General features: G+C 46.5%; 1 protein-coding gene across 3 annotated transcripts; it reads left to right on the top strand.

The window, feature by feature from the left end:
- The first annotated feature begins 503 nt into the window (after positions 1-503).
- Positions 504-17,310, top strand: tnfaip1 (tumor necrosis factor, alpha-induced protein 1 (endothelial)). 3 transcript variants are annotated; one of them, XM_052482973.1, is made up of 7 exons: positions 504-612; positions 5,420-5,628; positions 5,816-6,004; positions 8,643-8,812; positions 14,753-14,889; positions 15,123-15,318; positions 15,425-17,310. In XM_052482973.1, the coding sequence occupies exons 2-7, from the start codon at positions 5,532-5,534 to the stop codon at positions 15,671-15,673; spliced, it is 1,038 nt and encodes a 345-aa protein (XP_052338933.1). In that variant the 5' UTR covers positions 504-612; positions 5,420-5,531; the 3' UTR covers positions 15,674-17,310. The 3 variants fall into 3 exon arrangements, with proteins under 3 accessions (XP_052338933.1, XP_052338903.1, XP_035619370.1); XM_052482943.1 differs by lacking the exon at positions 504-612 and adding an exon at positions 629-647; XM_035763477.2 differs by lacking the exon at positions 504-612 and adding an exon at positions 4,164-4,439.
- The last annotated feature ends 1,496 nt before the right edge of the window (positions 17,311-18,806 follow it).

Here is an 18,806-nt window from a genome sequence, read left to right on the forward strand (position 1 = left end):
TATCTCAAAGTGCTGTACAGAAACCCAGCCTAAAACCCCAAACAGCAAACAATGCAGGTGTAAAAGCACGGTGGCTAGGAAAAACTCCCTAGAAAGGCCAAAACCTAGGAAGAAACCTAGAGAGGAACCGGGCTATGTGGGGTGGCCAGTCCTCTTCTGGCTGTGCCGGGTAGAGATTATAACAGAACATGACCAAGATGTTCAAATGTTCATAAATGACCAGCATGGTCGAATAATAATAAGGCAGAACAGTTGAAACTGGAGCAGCAGCACAGTCAGGTGGACTGGGGACAGCAAGGAGCCATCATGTCAGGTAGTCCTGGGGCACGGTCCTAGGGCTCAGGTCCTCCGAGAGAGAGAAAGAAAGAGAGAATTAGAGAGAGCATATGTGGGGTGGCCAGTCCTCTTCTGGCTGTGCCGGGTGGAGATTATAACAGAACGTGGCCAAGATGTTCAAATGTTCATAAATGACCAGCATGGTTGAATAATAGTATAAGTGCAGTATTAACATAAGGAGACATATACTTAGAATACGGAGGAGGAATGGAGGGAAAAAGAGAGGCAGAGGTCTAAGAGAGGGAGGAAGACGTGAGCTTGAGTCGGTAAAAAAAAGTAAGATGCTGTTTTAAAGAAGAATGGTAGAAAGTGTAAGCGTTGTTTTTCTATTTATTTATTTATTTAACCTATATTTAACCAGGTAGGCAAGTTGAGAACAAGTTCTCATTTGCAACTGCGACCTGGCCAAGATAAAGCAAAGCAATTCGACACATACAACAACACAGAGTTACACGTGGAGTAAACAAAACATAGTCAATAATACAGTAGAACACAATACATTTAAAAAGTCTATATACAGTGAGTGCAAATTAGGTAATATTAGGGAGTTAAGGCAATAATTAGGCCATAGTGGCGAAGTAATTACAATATAGCAATTAAACACTGGAATGGTAGATGTGCAGAAGATGAATGTGCAAGTTGAGATACTGGGGTGCAAAGGAGCAAGATAAATAAATAAATACAGTATGGGGATGAGGTAGGTAGATAGATGGGCTGTTTACAGATAGCCTAAGTAGAGGTGCAGTGATCTGTGAGCTGCTCTGACAGCTGGTGCTTAAAGTTAGTGAGGGAGATATGTGTCTCCAGCTTCAGAGATTTTTGCAGTTCGTTCCAGTCATGGGCAGCAGAGAACTGGAAGGAACGACGACCAAAGGAGGAATTGGCTTTGGGGGTGACCGGTGAGATATACCTGCTGGAGCGTGTGCTACGAGTGGGTGCTGCTATGGTGACCAGTGAGCTGAGATAAGGCGGGGCTTTACCTAGCAGAGACTTGTAGATAACCTGTAGCCAGTGGGTTTGGCGACGAGTATGAAGCGAGGGCCAACCAACGAGAGCGTACAGGTCACAATGGTGGGTAGTGTATGGGGCTTTGGTGACAAAACGGATGGCACTGTGATAGACTGCATCTAGTTTGTTTAGTAGAGTGTTGGAGGCTATTTTATAGATGACATCACCGAAGTTGAGGATCGGTAGGACAGCCTTTTTTTTGTGTGTTTTTTTGTAACCAGCACAGAGTGAAGTTCTCAGAGCTCGAGTCTTGCACCGAGGGTCAGGATAAAGATGAGTCTGTGACCATAGGAGTGAAGTTTTTGGGAAAAGTGGACCCTTGCCTTTTGGCTGATCCATTTGTGGTTTCAGGGTGGGTGGAAATAGTGATCTTGTGATTATTGTTTGTGTTTCTGCTGGTTAGAGGGAGAAGGTTCTCCACGTTAAACAAATGGGGGCAACAAATGTGAATTGTTTTGGTCTCAAGAAAAGGCTGCCATTGAAAGGAGTGATTACTGGATGTAAAAGTTGACCCAAGTGAAGGGGAAGATTCCCAGAGTTTGTGCTGCTCGTTGTTTGTTGCGACGTAGACAGGGTGGCGTGAGTGGTGAAACACAAGAGTTGTTGTTTGTTTTGATGTTGAGTCTTTTCCCAGCAAAGTGATGTTGGGATATTTAAGTTATCCTGTACGAGCTTTTGTGCCGAATACATTACGTTGATACAGGGTAGCCTAGTGGTTAGAGTGTTGGACTAGTAACCGGAAGGTTGCAAGGTCAAATCCCCGAGCCCCCGAGCTGACAAGGTACAAATCTGTCGTTCTGCCCCTGAACAGGCAGTTAACCCCACTGTTCCTAGACCGTTATTGAAAATAAGAATTTGTTCTTAACTGACTTGCCTAGTAAAATAAAGGTAAAATAAAAAAAAGGTAAACAGGTGTCAAGCTTATGGTCATGTGGCAGCAGTGTGTGCAGGAGGGAGGTTCCTAGCTGTGAGGAGTGTGCAGGAGGGAGGTTCCTAGCTGTGAGGAGTGTGCAGGAGGGAGGTTCCTAGCTGTGAGGAGTGTGCAGGAGGGAGGTTCCTAGCTGTGAGGAGTGTGCAGGAGGGAGGTTCCCAGCTGTGAGGAGTGTGCAGGAGGGAGGTTCCTAGCTGTGAGGAGTTTGCAGGAGGGAGGTTCCTAGCTGTGAGGAGTGTGCAGGAGGGAGGTTCCTAGCTGTGAGGAGTGTGCAGGAGGGAGGTTCCTAGCTGTGAGGAGTGTGCAGGAGGGAGGTTCCTAGCTGTGAGAAGTGTACAGGAGGGAAGTTTCTAGCTGTGAGGATTGTACAGGAGGGAGATTTCTAGCTGTGAGGATTGTGCAGGAGGGAGGTTCCTAGCTGTGAGGAGTGTGCAGGAGGGAGGTTCCTAGCAGGAGTGGAGGGAGGTTCCCAGCTGTGAGGAGTGTGCAGGAGGGAGGTTCCTAGCTGTGAGAAGTTTGCAGGAGGAGGTTCCTAGCTGTGAGGAGGGAGGTTCTAGCTGTGAGGAGTGTGCAGGAGGGAGGTTCCTAGCTGTGAGGAGTGTGCAGGAGGGAGGTTCCTAGCTGTGAGAAGTGTACAGGAGGGAAGTTTCTAGCTGTGAGGATTGTACAGGAGGGAGATTTCTAGCTGTGAGGATTGTGCAGGAGGGAGGTTCCTAGCTGTGAGGAGTGTGCAGGAGGGAGGTTCCTAGCTGTGAGGATTGTGCAGGAGGGAGGTTTCTAGCTGTGAGGAGTGTGCAGGAGGGAGGTTCCTAGCTGTGAGGATTGTACAGGAGGGAGGTTTCTAGCTGTGAGGTGTGTGTAGGAGGGAGGTTCCTAGCTGTGAGGATTGTACAGGAGGGAGGTTTCTAGCTGTGAGGAGTGTGTAGGAGGGAGGTTCCTAGCTGTGAGAAGTGTACAGGAGGGAGGTTCCTAGCTGTGAGGATTGTACAGGAGGGAGGTTCCTAGCTGTGAGAAGTGTGCAGGAGGGAGGTTTCTAGCTGTGAGAAGTGTACAGGAGGGAGGTTTCTAGCTGTGAGAAGTGTACAGGAGGGAGGTTTCTAGCTGTGAGAAGTGTGCAGGAGGGAGGTTCCTAGCTGTGAGAAGTGTGCAGGAGGGAGGTTCCTAGCTGTGAGAAGTGTGCAGGAGGGAGGTTCCTAGCTGTGAGAAGTGTGCAGGAGGGAGGTTCCTAGCTGTGAGAAGTGTACAGGAGGGAGGTTTCTAGCTGTGAGAAGTGTACAGGAGGGAGGTTTCTAGCTGTGAGAAGTGTACAGGAGGGAGGTTCCTAGCTGTGAGAAGTGTACAGGAGGGAGGTTCCTAGCTGTGAGAAGTGTGCAGAAGAGCATGAGACAAAGGAATGTGTAGCATTGGGGAACGTAGTTCTATGTGTTAATTGTATGGGTGCCCATGGAGCTGGGGATCAGACACGCCACGTGCGAGAGAGGCGTGGTTGAGGTTTCCAGGGTTAGAGTAGTGCAGAGGTTGTCATATGTTGAGGCAGTGAAGAAAGTAGAGGAAGATGGGTCAAGGGGGTGGGCTCCTGAGAGGAGTAGCAGATCTGTACCAGTACAGAGGGAGAAGCCAAGTTATATATACTTACGTGAGATTGGATTTTTAGTATTTATAGATGTGGTTATCTACTGTATTGCAGGGGTGGAATGTAAGTTGCAGAAAATTGAGGTTGTGGTGGCAGCTGCACAGCTGTATTTTGGTGTGTGAGACTTGACATCAGAAGAGTTACAGGGTGTGTTAAGTTGCCGTGTCCTTTCAGGTTGTTGGCCTGAGGGAGGACTACATAGATTTAAATAGTGGAATAGGGTGGTTTTTTTTTGCGAGTGTATTGTTAGATGGTAGGGTATATATAGTATGTTAATGTTTTCAAGCAAATTATAAAGGAGTTGTACTCCAGTCTACTAGGTGGCGCTAATGCAACATTTATTGGATGCCAACCGCTTTATCGAAGAATAATTATTTGTAGTAGTCAACTTTTCTGTAGTTGGGGATAGTAATTTAACGTCGTTGCTTTGTGAATATTTACAATTGTAGTTGGCGTAGCTACATTACATAGCTTATAATGTACTGAACTTTTCAGCAAAAAAATAATTACCCCAAGAGAAAGACGGCGTGGGTGAGTATCTCTGAAAATATACTATTGAGCTCATTTTAGCTTGTCTTCTTCAGCTAGCTTTTACCCGGATGGCAAAGGAGAAAGTCCATAAGAAACACATTTTACTCTCTCTTTCAAGGACTAGGTCATTTAAAGTTCGTCTCAATAATCATGAATTTGTGCTTAGACAGATTTTTTTTTAAATCAGACACATTATAGCTGGCTAACAACAGTAAGTTAGCCAGTAGTTAGCTAGTTAGCAAGCCAGCACAGCTAACTTTGGTTCGTTTTAAATACAATTTGTAACTCAACCTTATGGCATGTTCCTAGTTATAGTTAGCTTCATCTCCATACGTACAGACGTTGTATGCTTATTGCACTCATCTCTAATGTGACTAACTTATTCGGACTGACCGTAATGAAAATACATGTCATTGTATATTTATAGTAGTAATCATACGATGTGGAATGGGGTTGATATCACAACACAACTTGTGTTCCCCAAGAGACCCATTGTCTAACCCCTGGTATGCAACCTTTTTGGGGACTTTCTCCCAAATAACACAGTTTGTTTATTGTATGAAGATGGACACACACACACACACACACACACACCACACACACACACACACACACACACACACACACACACACACACACACACACACACACACACACACGCAGCATTGTGGGCCCAGCCACATTCCATGCTAGGGGAAATGGAAATCGAGTGGAAGATACTGATTGGGTGGGTGGCTTCCTCCAGCCATTGTTTTCACAACGTTCTCGGCTATTGGTGTTTACGTATGACCGCGTTGACGACCAGAGCAACTCCGGTCTAATTTCAGTCAATGACATTATAAATTCAAGGTTTCAGATTTCAACTGTCACCAACGGTAACAACTGTCACCTTGTTAGTGTCTGTCATCTCAGCAGAAGCCAGGGCTTTGAGGGCAAGGTGTAAATAAAGCAGTGATTTTCTATTGGCTCCCCTCCACCAGGTATGATCTGCAGGGACAGTGAGAGGCTGTGGCGGCCCCCCCAGTAGCTGTCACCACGGCGGGGGACATCAAGACCTCCGTCTGCAGGGTGGTCATCTACCTTCAGAGGGACATGTCCGGGGACAGCTTCCAGCTCCCCCTGCACCGGCTATGCCTCCAGACCCAGGCCATCACCACGGGCTCCCAAGCCATTAGACCTTCCCATGAAGGTAGACATGGAACAGTGGGCTATCAGAGCAGTGGTCTGTTATGAATGAATGTGCCAATATCCTCTGTTTTTATGTAGACTATACAGTGTGCTAGGCTGACTGTTTTTTTTTCAATGTGTATGATATCTTTTACATTCTTGTATGGTGATGTCAAAGAGATGTTTCCATCCTATCCCCCCCTCCCCAGCCTCCCAGATGGCGTGTCCCAAGTCCAAGACGTGCAGCTACAGAGCAGCGTTGGGCCTGGGTAACAAGTATGTGCGCCTAAACGTAGGGGGGACCCTGTTCTACACCACGCTGCAGGTGCTCACTAGGCAGGACTCCATGCTGAAGGCCATGTTCAGTGGCAAGAAGGAGGTCTTCATTGACCGAGAAGGTGAGAAAGACTGTCAATTAACAATTATTGACAAAAAGCTGAGTTCTCTGTCATTCTCATGGATCAGAAACATAGAGCAAACTCTACTTAGTCAAATACAGACTTTAGAATGGAACGGGTGGCTAAAGCAACACATATCATACGGCAGGGTAGCCTAGTGGTTAGAGTGTAGAGGCGGCAGGGTAGCCTAGTGGTTAGAGTGTAGAGGAGGCAGGGTAGCCTAGTGGTTAGAGTGTAGAGGCGGCAGGGTAGCCTAGTGGTTAGAGTGTAGAGGAGGCAGGTAGCCTAGTGGTTAGAGTGTAGAGGCGGCAGGGTAGCCTAGTGGTTAGAGTGTAGAGGAGGCAGGTAGCCTAGTGGTTAGAGTGTAGAGGCGGCAGGGTAGCCTAGTGGTTAGAGTGTAGAGGAGGTAGGTAGCCTAGTGGTTAGAGTGTAGAGGAGGCAGGTAGCCTAGTGGTTAGAGTGTAGAGGTGGCAGGGTAGCCTAGTGGTTAGAGTGTAGAGGAGGTAGGTAGCCTAGTGGTTAGAGTGTAGAGGAGGCAGGTAGCCTAGTGGTTAGAGTGTAGAGGTGGCAGGGTAGCCTAGTGGTTAGAGTGTAGAGGAGGTAGGTAGCCTAGTGGTTAGAGTGTAGAGGTGGCAGGGTAGCCTAGTGGTTAGAGTGTAGAGGTGGCAGGGTAGCCTAGTGGTTAGAGTGTAGAGGTGGCAGGTAGCCTAGTAGTTAGAGTGTAGAGGTGGCAGGTAAGCCTAGTGGTTAGAGTGTAGAGGTGGCAGGGTAGCCTAGTGGTTAGAGTGTAGAGGTGGTAGGGTAGCCTAGTGGTTAGAGTGTAGAGGAGGTAGGTAGCCTAGTGGTTAGAGTGTAGAGGCGGTAGGTAGCCTAGTGGTTAGAGTGTAGAGGCGGCAGGGTAGCCTAGTGGTTAGAGTGTAGAGGTGGTAGGGTAGCCTAGTGGTTAGAGTGTAGAGGCGGCAGGGTAGCCTAGTGGTTAGAGTGTAGAGGTGGCAGGTAGCCTAGTGGTTAGAGCGTAGAGGAGGTAGGGTAGCCTAGTGGTTAGAGTGTAGAGGTGGCAGGTAGCCTAGTGGTTAGAGTGTAGAGGAGGTAGGGTAGCCTAGTGGTTAGAGTGTAGAGGTGGCAGGTAGCCTAGTGGTTAGAGTGTAGAGGAGGAAGGTAGCCTAGTGGTTGGAGTGTAGAGGAGGCAGGTAGCCTAGTGGTTAGAGGCGGCAGGGTAGCCTAGTGGTTGTGTAGAGGTGGCAGGGTAGCCTAGTGGTTAGAGGCGGCAGGGTAGCCTAGTGGTTAGAGTGTAGAGGAGGCAGGTAGCCTAGTGGTTAGAGTGTAGAGGAGGAAGGTAGCCTAGTGGTTGGAGTGTAGAGGAGGCAGGTAGCCTAGTGGTTAGAGTGTAGAGGCGGCAGGTAGCCTAGTGGTTAGGGTGTAGAGGCGGCAGGGTAGCCTAGTGGTTAGAGTGTAGAGGCGGCAGGGTAGCCTAGTGGTTAGAGTGTAGAGGCGGCAGGGTAGCCTAGTGGTTAGGTGTAGAGGTGGTAGGTAGCCTAGTGGTTAGAGTGTAGAGGTGGTAGGTAGCCTAGTGGTTAGGGTGTAGAGGTGGTAGGGTAGCCTAGTGGTTAGAGTGTAGAGGCAGCAGGGTAGCCTAGTGGTTAGAGTGTAGAGGCGGTAGGGTAGCCTAGTGGTTAGAGTGTAGAGGCGGCAGGGTAGCCTAGTGGTTAGAGTGTAGAGGTGGTAGGGTAGCCTAGTGGTTAGAGTGTAGAGGCGGCAGGGTAGCCTAGTGGTTAGAGTGTAGAGGCGGCAGGGTAGCCTAGTGGATAGTGTAGAGGAGGCAGTGTAGCCTAGTGGTTAGAGTGTAGAGGTGGTAGGGTAGCCTAGTGGTTAGAGTGTAGAGGCGGCAGGGTAGCCTAGTGGATAGTGTAGTGGCGGCAGCGTAGCCTAGTGGTTAGAGTGTAGAGGCGGCAGGGTAGCCTAGTGGTTAGAGTGTAGAGGTGGTAGGGTAGCCTAGTGGTTAGAGTGTAGAGGTGGTAGGGTAGCCTAGTGGTTAGAGTGTAGAGGCTGCAGGTAGCCTAGTGGTTAGAGTGTAGAGGTGGTAGGGTAGCCTAGTAGTGGTTAGAGTGTAGAGGCTGCAGGTAGCCTAGTGGTTAGAGTGTAGAGGCGGCAGGGTAGCCTAGTGGTTAGAGTGTAGAGGTGGCAGGAAGCCTAGTGGTTAGAGTGTAGAGGTGGTAGGGTAGCCTAGTGGTTAGAGTGTAGAGGCGGCAGGGTAGCCTAGTGGTTAGAGCGTAGAGGCGGCAGGGTAGCCTAGTGGTTAGAGCGTAGAGGTGGCAGGGTAGCCTAGTGGTTAGAGCGTTGGACTAGTAACCGAAAGGTTGCAAGTTCGAATCCCAGAGCTGACAAAGGTACAAATCTGTCGTTCTGCCCCTGAACAAGACAGTTAACCCCACTGTTCCTAGGCCGTCATTGAAAATAAGAATTTGTTCTGACTTGCCTAGTAAAATTAAAATTAAAATCAGCAATGATTAGAAAAAACATTTAAATGTACAGGTCCTATGGCAGGCAAATCATCAAAAAAGATACACGGAAATACGCTAATCTAAAAAAATCTGACTGGAATTGACTGTTTTCCTTTCACTTGCCTCTTTCCGTCCAGGCTGGATCCTGATAGATCGCTGTGGGAAACACTTTGCCTCCATCCTGACGTACCTGCGGGAGGAAGTGGTCACCTTGCCCCCTGGCAGACAGGGGGTTCTGGAGCTGCTGGCAGAGGCCAAGTATTACCTGATCCAGGGTCTGGTGGAGCTGTGCCAGGGAGGCCTGCAGGTCAGTGACACAGTGTGTGCCACAAATGGCCCGTAGGACTATGAAAAAAAATTAGGGCACTACATAGGGAATAGGGTGCTTGGGGTGCAGGCTGTGTCTTCCAACCTGCAGCTTTGCTAGATTCTAAATCTGTGCATGAAGGCAACATACGGTGCTGTAATGTGTGTTTGCTAGATTCTAAATCTGTGCATGAAGGCAACATACGGTGCTGTAATGTGTGTTTGCTAGATTCTAAATCTGTGCATGAAGGCAACATACGGTGCTGTAATGTGTGTTTGCTAGATTCTAAATCTGTGCATGAAGGCAACATACGGTGCTGTAATGTGTGTTTGTTTGCTGACGCTTCGGTCATAATATAATAATAATAATAATAATAATAATAATAATAGGTCTTGGAACGTGACATTCGCTCCACACGTTGCTTCCTCGTGTTGCGATAATTGCTTTAACCAGTTTGTCTACTCTGTTAGTGGCTGAAGGACAACAGTACTGTTATGTTTACTATAAGTGGCAGTTAGGGCCAATGACCATATAACTGTTGGTTATGGATGAAGACTGTAGTGAAAATAAAAATGACCATAAAAAAAATAATGTTTTGTGGAATGAACAGCTGACTGAAGACTGGAGTCTAGTTGAGTCTGTTTCGGCCGTAACGTGGACTCTTAACAATGGTATTAAACATTTTTTTTGTTCCTTGCTGACTCAAGTAAGCAGGTCTTTAGTTGCCTAGGCAACCAACTGTAACCAACTTTAGTTGCCTAGAACCAACTGTAAAGTTTGGTGGATGAGGAATAATGGTGTGGAGCTGTTTTTCATGGTTCAGGCTAGGCCTCTTAGTTCTAGTGAAGGGAAATCTTAACGCTACAGCATACAAGGATATTCTAGATGATTCTGTGCTTCCAACTTTGTGGCAACAGTTTGGGAAAGGCCCTTTCCAGTTTCAGCATGACAATGTCCCCGTGCACAAAGTGAGGCCCATACAGAAATAGATTGTTTGAGATCGGTGTGGAAGAACTTGACTGGCCTGCACAGAGCTCTGACCTCAACCCCATCGAACACCGTTGGGATGAATTGGAACGCAGATTGCGAGCCAGGCCTAATCACCCAACATCAGTGCCCAACCTCACTAATGCTCTTGTGGCTGAATTTAAGCAAGTCACCGCAGCAATGTTCCAACATCTAGTGGAAAGCCTTCCCAGAAGAGAGGAGGCTGTTACAGCAGCAATGTTCCAACATCTTGTGGAAAGCCTTCCCAGAAGAGAGGAGGCTGTTATAGCAGCAATGTTCCAACATCTTGTGGAAAGCCTTCCCAGAAGAGAGGAGGCTGTTACAGCAGCAATGTTCCAACATCTTGTGGAAAGCCTTCCCAGAAGAGAGGAGGCTGTTATAGCAGCAATGTTCCAACATCTAGTGGAAAGCCTTCCCAGAAGAGTGGAGGCTGTTATAGCAGCTATGTTCCAACATCTTGTGGAAAGCCTTCCCAGAAGAGTGGAGGCTGTTATAGCAACAATGTTCCAACATCTAGTGGAAAGCCTTCCCAGAAGAGTGGAGGCTGTTATAGCAGCAATGTTCCAACATCTTGTGGAAAGCCTTCCCAGAAGAGTGGAGGCAGTTATAGCAGCAATGTTCCAACATCTAGTGGAAAGCCTTCCCAGAAGAGTGGAGGCTGTTATAGCGGCAATGTTCCAACATCTAGTGGAAAGCCTTCCCAGAAGAGTGGAGGCAGTTAGAGCAGCAATGTTCCAACATCTTGTGGAAAGCCTTCCCAGAAGAGTGGAGGCTGTTGTAGCAGTCAACTCCATATTAACCTTTTTATTCGACTAGGCAAGTCAGTTAAGAACAAAAGGCCACCATTACGTCACCATTGACTTGAATGGGGATGCCTGTTCTATTCATTCTATTTCTATGGCAGCATACATAGTTGGGAGCAGAGGAGAGGAGACAATGTACATCTAAAAAAAAAATATATATTTTTTTTTTATTGGAAAAAAAAAAAAATATGAACAAACAAAATGCTGTTCGAACTGTTATTATGGGGACCACTGTCATTTGGCTGGCCAATCAGTCCTCCAAAATTCCATGACCGTCACAACCCTAGTGACAGTGGGTATCATGTGATGCGTCTATGTAGTGCATTACTTTTGACCAGGGATGCTAGTGCACTCTATTGGTAAAAGGGTTCCGTTTAGGATGCACTCTGTGTCATTGTGATGTCATTGGAATGCCTGGCATTCAGTATTTGGATTAGCCAAGGTTCTACTGGGGGCATTCTGCTGTCGCCATGGTGACTGGTGACAGCGATTACATGCGGGCGGTAATGAGGTCAATCGAACCCGACCAAAACAATGGAAATGCCATGGAAACGCATGGGGGGGAAGATCCCGAATCTCTTCATTTCACTTCATTTCCCCCTCCCAGCAAAATTAGCCTTCATTTGGGCTATTGTTTCTATGTGTATTTCACGCTGTTGAGGGAAAAAAATCAGGAGTATAATGCTAATATGGATGTCAACCCCAACAATATAAGTTTGTCATTGTCACCAACCAACGGCATTACGGTTAAAAATGACTGGAAACGGTACAACTTCTAAATGTTGTGCAGTGAAAACAGCCGACAATATTCAAATGGGACTTCAGTTACCACATTGTAGGCCTGTAACAATACATAAATCATGACGTTTTTTTACAAATATCCACTTGGTTCGATCAGATTTGTTGAATGCGCGTCAATCCGGCGTTCTTCCTCTGTCCTCCACGGTCTGCCTTCCATTGACCTCTACCTCATCTATGCTGAGGAGTCTTGTATCAATGCCATGTTGAATTAAAAACCCCTCTGGCTTTCATTTTGCATGTCCCCCTTAAAAAAAATATAAATATATAAAATTATAATATATATATATATATTATATTTATATATTATATTTATATATATTATATATTTTTATATAATATAATGGAGGCTGTTACAGCAGCAATGTTCCAACATCTAGTGGAAATATAATAATATATATATTAAAAAAAATATCTATACATTTTACCCCCCTTTCTCCCCAATTTCGTGGTATCCAATTGTTAGTAGTTACTATCTTCTCTCGTCGCTACATCTCCCGTACGGGCTCGGGAGAGACTAAGGTTGAAAGCCATGCGTCCTCCGAAACACAACCCAACCAAGCCGCACTGCTTCTTAACACAGCGCGCATCCAACCCGGAAGCCAGCTGCACCAATGTGTCTGAGGAAACACTGTTCACCTGGCGACCTTGGTTTAGAGCGCACTGCGCTCGGCCCGCCACAGGAGTCGCTAGTGCGCGATGAGACAAGGACATCCCTGCCGGCCAAACCCTCCCTAACCCGGACGACGCTAGGCCTATCTATCTATCTATCTATCTATCTATCTAAAAAAAATATATATATATATATTTTTAACTGCTTAAGTAAATACCTGCAGTTAACTTGTTCAAAACGTTAAGACGATAAAGAACATTGCGTCACATTTTTAAACTTACACACGATGATGAGAGGCCTTGTGAGTCCCTCTCCGTCATGCAGCATGCTCCGGGTGATGAAACGAAACACTATGGAATTCACAACTCAATGTTTACCAGCTCGATATCTAATAACTAAGTTAACTGTCTAAAATGTGCTCAATGCTCTGCAGTTGTGCATTTGGTTTGTTAATTAAGTATCTAGTTACCTTAAGGGGGTTAGCATCTTCCAAATCAACCATTCGCTTGGTAACAGTAGAGAATCCCTTCTTGGACCAAGAGCCTTGCTGGCTGATATTTGTTTTGGGGGTGCGGCAAACTGTGAGTAGGATTTTTGAGGTAGTTGTGTACTTCACAGGAGGTTGGTGGCACCTTAATTGTGGCGGATGGGCTTGTGGTAATGGCTGGAGTGGAATCAGTGGATCGGTATCCATTCCGTTCGCTCCGTTCCGGCCATTATTATGAACAGTCCTCCCATCAGCAGCCTCCATTGGTATACTTGTATTAGTTTTAGGTCAGAAATCTTACAAAATGTTCAATGCGCTTGTTAGCATTTAGTTAGCGTGGATGAATTTTGACCAACATTCTGCAAATTTTCTCATCAATTAAATATTTGATCTCAATAGAATTTTCTGTTCCCAAAAAATAAAATCTGTTATGAACACAGTGTACAACGTTTTTTTTTGTAGACTTTAGTCTTTGCAAAAAAATTTTAAAATTGCGTTGTTTTAGAAATGCAAAGGCGAATTGAGTTAATGCGCACTTCAGAGTAGGCGTTCCCTAACGGAAATATTCAAATGTATTCTAGAATGTGCCAAATACAATCTTGCTAACTCGTGCTTGGCTCTGCCCACTATGACTCATTTGTTCCCATTGGAAACGACAGTTTATCTTAATTATATTAATCTTTGGGAGCTTTGTGAGGTGATAAACTTACTATTCTACTGTTTGTCAGCCATATATCTTATCTTACTGTTAAGTTAACTTTCTAAGACGTGCTAAATTCTCTCCAGCTGGGTTTAGCTAATGTTAGCTAATTGGCTAACGTTAGCTTGCAGCCCACAATCCTCTCCTGGATTTAAGCTTCTACAAGAGGCTATTTTTTTGTATTACATTTTTTTTTTTTAAACACACAAAAAACATGTGCCCCCCTTGTGAGTGTAGTAACAGTATAACTTTAGACCGTCCCCTCGCCCATACCCGGGCGCGAACCAAGGACCCTCTGCACACATCAACAACAGTCACCCCTCGAAGCATCGTTACCCATCGCTCCACAAAAGCCGCGGCCCTCGCAGAGCAAAGGGGGAACCACGACTTCAAGGTCTCGGAGCAAGTGACGTCACCAATTGAAATGCTATTTAGCGCGCACCACCGCTAACTAAGCTAGCCGTTTCACACCCGTTACATGTCCACTACCGGTAATGTCATATATCCCGGGATCGTATGGAAGTCTGGATACAGCCCAACCCTAGTTACAACAACGCTTAACCCTCAACAGCTTCATATAAGAGGTTAAGTTCCGGTCCATTCCAATTCTGTGAGCATGCTTCAATCCATAAAGGAACTTTGACCTTACCACGCCTTTTGACCTCACCGAGTTGTTGAAATGGCAGTGACCCGAGCCATAGTATATGTCCTGACACACAGCCTTTTGTATTGTTCAGCAGCACAGAGCCAGTGAGAATGGAACCAGGCATTGTTTAGACTGCTTCTGGCCTTTTTTCTTGCTATGTACTGTAACAGGCTGCCTGTGGTGTCTATGTACTGTAAGAGGCTGCCTGTGGTGGTGTCTATGTACTGTAACAGGCTGCCTGTGGTGGTGTCTATGTACTGTAACAGGCTGCCTGTGGTGGTGTCTATGTACTGTAACAGGCTGCCTGTGGTGTCTTCTATGTACTGTAACAGGCTGCCTGTGGTGTCTTCTATGTACTGTAACAGGCTGCCTGTGGTGTCTTCTATGTACTGTAACAGGCTGCCTGTGGTGTGTCTACTGTAACAGGCTGCCTGTGGTGTCTATGTACTGTAACAGGCTGCCTGTGGTGGTGTCTATGTACTGTAACAGGCTGCCTGTGGTGGTGTCTATGTACTGTAACAGGCTGCCTGTGGTGGTGTCTATGTACTGTAACAGGCTGCCTGTGGTGGTGTCTATGTACTGTAACAGGCTGCCTGTGGTGTCTTCTATGTACTGTAACAGGCTGCCTGTGGTGTCTTCTATGTACTGTAACAGGCTGCCTGTGGTGGTGTCTATGTACTGTAACAGGCTGCCTGTGGTGGTGTCTATGTACTGTAACAGGCTGCCTGTGGTGTCTTCTATGTACTGTAACAGGCTGCCTGTGGTGGTGTCTATGTACTGTAACAGGCTGCCTGTGGTGTCTTCTATGTACTGTAACAGGCTGCCTGTGGTGGTGTCTATGTACTGTAACAGGCTGCCTGTGGTGTCTTCTATGTACTGTAACAGGACCAGAAAGAGCAGTCTCTGTGTGTAATCCCTGTGATCACCTCTGCCAAGGAGGAGGTGAGACTGATCCAGGCCTGCACCAAGCCTGTGGTGAAGCTGCTGTACAACCGAAGCAACAACAAGTACTCCTATACGAGGTACTACTACAAGTCAAGTGCCTTACAAAATGGCAGCCCTATTCTTGTTCTATTGTTTGTCAATCATATTTCTTGACTGCTGGTAAGTGCTTAGTGAGGGCATCTAAAATACTCATCATGTACTGTGTTCAATACTTACTGTACTTCTTGACTCGTGGGTTGTAATTCCTCCACAGTAATTTGTGGGTTGTAATTCCTCCACAGTAATTTGTGGGTTGTAAATTCCTCCACAGTAATTCAGACGACAACCTGTTGAAGAACATTGAGCTGTTTGACAAGCTGTCTCTGAGCTACAATGGCCGTGTTCTCTTCATCAAGGACGTGATCGGCGACGAGATCTGCTGCTGGTCGTTCTACGGACAGGGACGCAAACTGGCAGAGGTCTGCTGCACATCCATAGTCTACGCCACAGAGAAAAAACAGACCAAGGTTGGTTCAGAGTTACACACACACACACACACACACACACACACACATGCTACTTTTTGCTCTGCAGCTAATCTTCATGTTGTCCCTGTCCGTCTGTTTTACCCAGGTAGAGTTCCCGGAGGCCAGGATCTACGAGGAGACCCTGAACGCTCTGCTCTACGAGACACTTCCTGTCCCCGACGACACCTTATTGGAGGCCACACGCCGTCGCCACGCCCACAGCCACGCTCACTGTGGTTCCCACAGCGAGGAGGAGGAAGGCCCCGCCCACTCGGGGGTGGACCTTAGGGAGCGCGTGCGTCACTCCCACGTCAAGAGGTACAGCACCTACGACGACCGGCCGCTGGGACACTAAGGATCCGTTTCTACCATTCGAAATCCTCAACTCCCCCGTCTCCTGGTCAGTCACATCTCAAGGAGAGCCTCCAAAATAAAAATGGAGTCCGATGATTCGTCAAAACTTCTTATCAGCACCACCGGTTGCTTCTACTGCAGTTCTTGGTGAGAGTGAGTGTTGGTGCCCTATTCCCCATCCTATGCCCATATGGCACTGGCCAAAAGTAGTGCATTTATGTAGGGGGAAAGGGGTGCAAGGGAGAGGAAACTGGCTCGTCGCTGGCTCTTCACTCATACACTACACCCACCGTTGAGGTACTGTTGTTGGTGGCCACAAATATGGCCTTGGGGCACAAAATGGCTGCCATGCTGCATCACCCTGGTGCCTGACGGACTTTTGTTGTCGATGGACAACTGATGATTTTTTTTTTTTAAACGTTGAGATGCTTACGCTCTTTCTCCTTTTTAAAAAAAACGTATATAGAACTCTCTTCTTCACAACACAATCAAATCTGTGTGTTCAATCAATCAAAATGACGATCTTCATGTTATACCTCGGGTCTAGAATGGAACCGCTAAGATATATATTTCCCCACGTGAGCTTTTATTCGGATAATTTAGTCTTTTATTCGGCTAATATAGGCTGCATTCTATTTCCTGTATTGTACACTGCTTTTGACCAGGGTCCAAATGTAGTGCACTACCAAATGTAGTGCACTACAGAGTATAGAAGTATGGGTAAATACAGGCGACAATATTGATAAGTCACCTAGTCCGAGAGAGAGCGGTACCTCATCATAACGGCACGCCAGGCTAAATCTCTACATGAAACACAGACCTTTTATTTTTAAGCGCTTCCTAAAAATCTATGAGCAAAAAATAAAACGGTGGAAATACAATTGGAACCATTTCCCTGTTCGACCGCTAGGTTTTATGGGTATTGTGGGGATCTATATAGGGAATAGGGTGCCATTTTTGAGACAGTCCTATACTGTCATCACTTCAGCAGCCAATCACATATCAGATAGGTCTCCAGAACACTAATAGTTCACCACCGGACTGTTAGACACAGATTCATTTATTATACAGCTATAGACCATTTTTTTTTTTTTTGCCGTTGTGTGACGAGTTATAGATTCAAAATCAGCTATCATAGCCCTATTGCCTTCTGTGAATAGACAGGGAAGACGGTGAATGTTTTTTTAGTTGTTTTTTTTTAGAGAGTATATTTATAGTTTTTCAGATTTTCTCATATCACATTTTGACATATAATCATGCCAAAGACTTTCAATGAAATTAACACGAGGGACACATTCAGCGACGTCTATGAATCCTTCATCTCGTTACCCAGATACTTCGGCCCAATGCTTTTGTGCAGTATCCCCTGGTGGACGAGGTTAATGAATGGCAGATCGTGCTTATTGACAATTTCAATCAAGTATTCACTCAAGACATTTCCTCTTAACACTCTTTAAGAGCCTCTTGTGTTTTTAATGCAGTTGAATCTTTATTCCTTTTATTTTTTTCACTTGGTTTTTCGAAAAATAAAAACGTTTTGAATAATAATACTACAACAAATAGCGCCGTCTTTGTGTAACAGTGTTAGGCTCTTAACTCTCAGAGTAAATAAAACTCTACGACACTATGAAAGCTTAACCGGATTTATTCTTCACAGCTGCATCAGACAAAACATGTTTACACCAACGTGTGTGTGTGTGTGTGTGTGTGTGTGTGTGTGTGTGTGTGTGTGTGTGTGTGTGTGTGTGTGTGTGTGTGTGTTCAGGGGGTGGCTGGACAGAGAGGCATACACACACAGTTTTTTTTCAGCAGTGTATATATATATATATATATATATATATCATCAAAGACAACACAATGTAACTCCAAGTCAATCACACTTCTGTGAAATCAAACTGTCCACTTAGGAAGCAACACTGATTGACAATAACTTTGACATGCCGTTGTGCAAATGGAATAGACAACAGGTGGAAATTTATAGGCAATTACCAAGACACCCCCAATAAAGGAGTGGTTCTACAGGTGGTGACCACAGACCACTTCTCAGTTCCTATGCTTCCTGGCTGATGTTTTGGTCACTTTTGAATGCTGGCGGTGCTTTCACTCTAGTGGTAGCATGAGACGGAGTCTACAACCCACACAAGTGGTTCAGGTAGTGCAGCTCATCCAGGATGGCATCAGTGCGAGCTGTGGCAAGAAGGTTTGCTGTGTCTGTCAGCGTAGTGTCCAGAGCATGGAGGCGCTACCAGGAGACAGGCCAGTACATCAGGAGACGTGGAGGAGGCCGTAGGAGGGCAACAACCCAGCAGCAGGACCGCTACCTCCGCCTTTGTGCAAGGAGGAGCAGGAGGAGCACTGCCAGAGCCCTGCAAAATGACCTCCAGCAGGCCACAAATGTGCATGTGTCTGCTCAAACGGTCAGAAACAGACTCCATGAGGTTGGTATGAGGGCCCGACGTCCACAGGTGGGGGTTGTGCTTACAGCCCAATACCGTGCAGGACGTTTGGCATTTGCCAGAGAACACCAAGATTGGCAAATTCGCCACTGGCACCCTGTGCTCTTCACAGATGAAAGCAGGTTCACACTGAGCACATGTGACAGACGTGACAGTCTAGAGACGCCGTGGAGAATGTTCTGCTACCTGCAACATCCTCCAGCATGACCAGTTTGGCAGTGGGTCAGTCATGGTGTAGGGTGGCATTTCTTTGGGGGGCCGCACAGCCCTCCATGTGCTCGCCAGTGGTAGCCTGACTGCCATTAGGTACCGAGATGAGATCCTCAGACCCCTTCTGAGACCATATGCTGGTGCGGTTGGCCCTGGGTTCCTCCTAATGCAAGACAATGCTAGACCTCATGTGGCAGGAGTGTGTCAGCAGTTCCTGCAAGAGGAAGGCATTGATGCTATAGACTGGCCCGCCCGTTCCCCAGTCCTGAATCCAATTGAGCACATCTGGGACATCATGTCTCGCTCCATCCACCAATGCCACGTTGCACCACAGACTGTCCAGGAGTTGGTGGATGCTTTAGTCCAGGTCTGGGAGGAGATCCCTCAGGAGACCATCCGCCACCTCATCAGGAGCATGCCCAGGCGTTGTAGGGAGGTCATACAGGCACGTGGAGGCCACACACACTA

The sequence above is a fragment of the Oncorhynchus keta genome, chromosome 1, assembly GCF_023373465.1.
Source record: "Oncorhynchus keta strain PuntledgeMale-10-30-2019 chromosome 1, Oket_V2, whole genome shotgun sequence".
NCBI classification, from domain to species: Eukaryota; Metazoa; Chordata; class Actinopteri; order Salmoniformes; family Salmonidae; genus Oncorhynchus; species Oncorhynchus keta.

Bases quoted from the DNA above. Each gene is read 5' to 3' on its own strand.
- tnfaip1 (XM_052482973.1), top strand. From the start codon at position 5,532: ATGTCCGGGGACAGCTTCCAGCTCCCCCTGCACCGGCTATGCCTCCAG. The intron at 5,629-5,815 runs GTAGACATGGAA...CCCCCTCCCCAG, and splicing joins CATTAGACCTTCCCATGAAG to CCTCCCAGATGGCGTGTCCC. The intron at 8,813-14,752 runs GTCAGTGACACA...GTACTGTAACAG, and splicing joins TGTGCCAGGGAGGCCTGCAG to GACCAGAAAGAGCAGTCTCT.